This window comes from Egretta garzetta, unplaced genomic scaffold (assembly GCF_000687185.1).
Source record: "Egretta garzetta isolate BGI_Z169 unplaced genomic scaffold, ASM68718v1 scaffold689, whole genome shotgun sequence".
Taxonomy (NCBI): domain Eukaryota; kingdom Metazoa; phylum Chordata; class Aves; order Pelecaniformes; family Ardeidae; genus Egretta; species Egretta garzetta.
In genome coordinates, this window is record NW_009260804.1 from 44,208 (window position 1) to 49,247 (window position 5,040).

The 5,040-nt window shown below is 60.6% G+C and overlaps 1 protein-coding gene across 4 annotated transcripts in view; it reads right to left on the reverse strand.

The window, feature by feature from the left end:
* The window catches only part of PRC1 (protein regulator of cytokinesis 1), a 7,825-nt gene extending 2,832 nt beyond the window's left edge, over positions 1 to 4,993 (reverse strand). For 2 of the 4 annotated variants that reach the window (XM_035902286.1, XM_035902285.1), the window contains exons 1-11: positions 4,722 to 4,992; positions 4,129 to 4,362; positions 3,876 to 4,046; positions 3,468 to 3,617; positions 3,045 to 3,192; positions 2,760 to 2,896; positions 2,392 to 2,487; positions 2,087 to 2,233; positions 1,606 to 1,716; positions 1,214 to 1,324; positions 717 to 902 (exon numbers count right to left, since the gene is read on the reverse strand). In XM_035902286.1, coding sequence (XP_035758179.1) covers positions 717 to 902; positions 1,214 to 1,324; positions 1,606 to 1,716; positions 2,087 to 2,233; positions 2,392 to 2,487; positions 2,760 to 2,896; positions 3,045 to 3,192; positions 3,468 to 3,617; positions 3,876 to 4,046; positions 4,129 to 4,362; positions 4,722 to 4,859 — 1,629 coding nt within the window. In that variant the 5' untranslated portion in view covers positions 4,860 to 4,992. Of the gene's footprint in view, positions 1 to 716; positions 903 to 1,213; positions 1,325 to 1,605; positions 1,717 to 2,086; positions 2,234 to 2,391; positions 2,488 to 2,759; positions 2,897 to 3,044; positions 3,193 to 3,467; positions 3,618 to 3,875; positions 4,047 to 4,128; positions 4,363 to 4,721 lie in introns of all 4 variants that reach the window. The other 2 variants (XM_009646896.2, XM_035902287.1) reach the window with 2 other exon arrangements.
* Between the last annotated feature and the right edge of the window lie 47 nt (positions 4,994 to 5,040).

Sequence of the window (5,040 nt, forward strand, 5' to 3'; positions counted from 1 at the left end):
CCCTGCCGTGAGGGAGGGAGGCTGGCGGCTGCCTCGTGCTGGAGGACGTTAAAGCTTGGGCTCAGCCCATCCCAACAGAAGGGCAGAGGCCACTTTGGGGACCTCAGCCAGCCAGAGACAGCCAAGCCCCGTCCACCAGCCGAGCACCTTCCCTCCTCTCCCTCCCACTGACTGGGTTAGGGCAGCAAGAGCGCTGCTGCTGCTGCCAGCTGCCCAGGCCACCACGACGCAGCCCCTGGGGAGGCTGGGGAGTGTCACACACACACACACACCCAGGACACATCGCTGCAAGGGATTCAGACCTCAGGGGCAGGGGGGAGACTTTCCCAAGCAGCTGGAAACAGACCCACCTCGGGACAGTGGCTGCATCACCGCAGCAGGGCTGTTCCAAGGGCCCTGGACCACCTACAGCTTCGGCCCTGCACGGGGCTGGGGGGTGCCCCCACACCAGCGCCTCTCTTGTTTGTGTCTGTTCCCCACTGGGCTGCTCGGGGCCTCTGTGAGCAGCGCTTGGCCTCAGCCACCAAACCTCAGTTCTAGGCTCTCTATGCAGAGCCAACAGATCTGCTGCCACGGGCGCTGGCAGAACAGCCGTGCTGCGCGGGGACACCAGGAGGGCTGTGCAGAACCGCAGGCCCGTGGGGTGCTCTGGGAGGGGGGCACACCCCCTCTGTGCTGCCCAGCGAGGGGGGGTGGGTTGAGAAGAGGTGAATTACCGCAAACTCAGAATAGGTGCTGGCAACAGAATTAATGCTGTGGTTACGCTGGGCAGGGGCTGTGGGGGTGCACCCACCGCTCAGGGTGGTTCCGTTCAGCTGGGACACGTTCTCCTTGTTCCTCTCCCTGTGTCTGGGACGGGGGGGCTTCACAGCCGCACGGCTGGGTGTCTGAGCCTGGCCAAGCTAGGGGAAGAAGTGACAGTCAGACAGGGCACAAGAATCAAGCGGAGCTAGGAAAGCTGTGCTAGCATCCCTGCCTGTCGCTCTGCGGTACCAGAGTAGTTTCAAGCTCGCTACTACCCTCATCCTCCCTCCGGTCCCAGAAATATCCTGCCAGGATCACGGCAGCCCAGCACAGCAGGCAATGGACAAACAGGGGCTTTTGCACCCCAGGAGCTTGGCAGGGGAGGCAGCGATGCACAGCACGGCAGAGCTTGCCCATCTCCTCCCCAGCCCACCCTGCTGGGCAAGGGACTCCCTGGAAAGCTCCTTACCTTCCCTCCGGAAGGTGGCAACCGGGATGTTGGCGAGTGGTAGATGGTTCCCCCAAAAACTGAGCGCACAGTGCTGTTGGGTGTGGCGTTGGAGATGGAAGTGCCATTGAGCTGAGGGGAAAAGCAGAGCACATGTCATGCGGGGAGGAAGCTGGCGGCAGCGCAGAGCCTTCTGCCTCCAGAGCACCACAGTGCAACAGGCTCGATCGTCCCCAGGGAGGAGAGGGGTGCCCAGGGCCTGGGCCCTTTCCCTGCTCCCATCACATTGCCGCAGCACCCGAACCCTCCCCGCGTCTCTGTGTGGGACCGAGGCCAGCCCAAAACACGGCAGGGCTCCAGCTCGGCTCCTGGTGGCACCCCAGCACATCTACGCCGCTTTGCACACAGTTTACCTTCCTTACTTTGCCAGGTGTGTGGGGGCCGAGCACTCGCCGCTTGATGGGCGTCCGCGGGGTGCTCCCATACATCATCTCCGTCTCAATCTGGCGGCTTTTCTTCAGGTGCTGTGTGAGAGATCTGCACTTACAAACCTGAGCAGAGGAGCAGCAGGCTTCTGCTGGCAGGCAGTGCCCTGCGGCCGGTCTGTGGCACAGCCAAGCAGCAGGTATCCCAACAGGGAGGTACGGGTATCCAGAGCCAAGCTGCAGTGCTGGCACAGCTGGGGCCAGAAAAGGGGCTCAACACGCACAGAGCCTGCCAGCAAGGGGCACCAGACCCGCTGTCAGAGAACAGCAACTGCACGCAGAGCCGCTTCCAGGCAGGGAGTGAGAAGAGAGAGAGCCCCGGGCAGCGGCGGGGGCAGCCCCCCCCGCCCGTCCAATGCAGCAGAGGCTCCTCCAGGCCAGAAGGCAGCACCCTCAGCTTCACACTCACCCGCTCCTGTTTCTCCTTCTCTTTCTCCAGGCGGTACAGCTGCCACTGCTCCGCCACGTACTCCATGAACTGCTGCCCCTTCACCAGGAAAGTCCCCTCGTGCTCCTGCTCCCAGGCCAGGACCCTGCTCTCCAGCTCCTCCTGCAGCTGATGGGGACACAAGGGCAGTGTAGAGAGGCTGCTGCCCTCCTGAACGTGGGCATCTCCACACCCAGGACATCCCTTGCTGGCTCCAAGAGCTGCACTTCTCGGTCAGTGCTGCACAGGCCTATCTGGGACCACGGCTTCTCCAGGGCCGAACCTACCTTGGAAAGGGTCTTCTGCAGCTTTGCTCGCTGCTTCTCTTCTTTCAGCAGATTCCCCCCACGGTTAGCGAAGCGACTGGGGTCAGTTGCTTTCCTCTAGCACAGAAGGGAGGTCAGGAGAGAACCAAACACACCGCCCAGCCTCGCAGCCCAACAGACCCTGGAGGAAGCCTCCCTCCTGCGCAGCCCCCCATCACAAACCACACCCGTGCTCTGGATACAGCACCCCATCCCCTCACTGACCCACTGTGGTTTCCGAGTGCCTCCCTGGTCTTTCCCAACAGCACTTTGCACATGGGAACGGAGGCGTGCACTGCCTGGTGACCTGGCACCGAGCCAGGCAGAGCACATTCCTGCCTGGGCAATACCTCCAGCTCCAGGAACAGCTTCCAGTTCTCCTCCCATTTCTGGACAGCTTCAAACAGATCTTTGTGTGTTTCATAGTAGCTCTTCATCTTCCTCACCTCAGCATCATGGAGCTCGAGCAGGGTCTCTGTATAGTCCTCTGGAGAGGATAGAACAGCATGTTCAGGAGGCAACCAGGATCCCCACCCCTCTGCAGCCCACGGCAGCCCTTCTCGGCAGGCGGCCTGCCAGCAGGCAGCCTACAGCTCCCACGGAGCAGTCAGCGAGCAGGAGGAGCCAGCACCCACCATCGTAATAGGGGCTGAAGCCTTCCCTCTGCTCCTGACTGTAGAAGCATTTGTCCCAGTAGCCAGCCAGCTCTGCCCGGATTGCCTGAATCACGGATTTCATGTTCTGCAGCTTCAGCTCCTCCAGATGATCCACTTCCAACTGCAGCTGCCAAAGAGACCAGAGCACAGACTCAGAGGAGGCAGCATGAGAAGAAGAGGAGCAGAACAGTATTTATGCTCTGCATAAGCCACTTTCCAAGAAGAGGCAGTTGCCAGCACCAACTCCGAGCTCCTCCACCTGTGAGGGCAGGATTTGGCCTGCTGACCTCACACCTGACTGCTGGAAGAAGCTCCTCCGCTCTGGGTGAGCAAACAGGAGCGTGAAACCCAGAGCTGCTGCTCCCCAGCCCTCCCCCTCCAAGGGCACGGGGTGGTCCTTACAGCTTTCCTGGTTTTGGCTCTGGATCCAGTCATGTGCACCGCAGACAACTCTCTCTCCTCCACAGGAACCCGCAGCCTTTCCCAAAGCGCCATGATTCTGGAGCGCAGCTCGGTGCACACAGCTTCGTTCAGGGATTGCCGGGCTTCCAGCTACAGGAGGGAGAGCGCAGGGTCAGCGCCAGCGCAGCCCGGCCCCGAAGGGCACGAGTAGGCAGTTTGCTCTACTGCACCTAGCAAAGCCACGCGCTCATCTTCCAAGATCTCGTGCAAAAGCTCCCAAAAAGACGTTCTAATGCACAGGCTGGCTGAGAACTGGGCGGTCGCTCTTTACATCACGATGCCAACTGCTCCCAGGGCCCATCAACAGCCTCCGCAGCAAGCGAGTGCTGCCTCAGTGCACCAACATACCTGCTGCAGCAGATTCTGGAGGGCAGCAATGTTGTCCGTGGACAGGCAGAAGGCTTCCTCGTCCTCGCACACCACGTCCCGCTCAAAGCTTGTGTCTGGAGTGTGGTCCAGCTCCTCCATGAGGAGGATGATTTGCCGCTTGCTGCTGACAAACTCTTCTCGCCTTTGCTCCTGGAGGTGACGATCGGCATTAGAAACCAGCGAGCACCCCGCATGCCACCCTCAGCAAGACCCTCACCCCCTCTCCGCTTACCCTCTCGGTGGTCAGGGAGGCCAAGTGGCGCCGGTAACGATCCAGGTCCTCCAGACTGGGCACGGCATTGCTGTCAATACAGAATGGGGCTGTGCAGAGGATGTCACACAAGTCTCGATCCTGTTCTTGCAAGGTTTTCAGCTCCTGCTTCCTATCCCTTTTCTGCTTTAACATCACTTCCACACGGGTGCGCAAACTCTTCTCCATCTGCAGAATGGTACTTTCTTCCTCTACCTGGAAGAGTCCAGAAATCAGCTCTCTTCTCCACAACTCTCAGACCCCACTCACATGTTTAAGGCTTCTTAAATGAAGACCTGGGACACAAGCCCTAGTTCTGAGCAAGATGTTCCCCAGGAAGGTGCAAACGCAGCAGCCATACACAAAACGAGATGCTGCAAGAGACCTGGTCTCCTCACTACCATCTCCCAGCACCCGACCTGTGAGGAACCGCAAAGCCTTCCCCTCTACCAGCATCAGGAAAAGTAGCTTTGAACAGCGAGCTCCAGCCTCACCAAGACACCCAGGCAGAGGGCAGGCAGCAGACGACTGTTGCCAGCACGATCCTAGGAGTGAAAAGCAACACAACACCGTACCTCAAAGGGATCCAGCTGGAGCTCCCTGCAGAGGGTGTCAAGCTCCTTCCGACACAGGGCAATGCTCTTCAAGAGACGCTCCTTCAGGCTCTCCTCCTCGGCGACCATCATGTCCAGGAGAGTCTGCAGCACAGGCATGGTCAGGGGCTGGCCGTGGGGATGGAGGGCAAGAGGGGAACACGCAGGGAGACCGGGCAGGAGGCTGGAGAACTGCCACGGGGGCCGAGCGAAGACAGGGCCAGAGGCGGGGGTGGGCAGCGCGGGGAGCCCGGCAGCAGCGGGGCAAGGGCAGGGGCACAGCCACCTCCCCGGGTGCTCC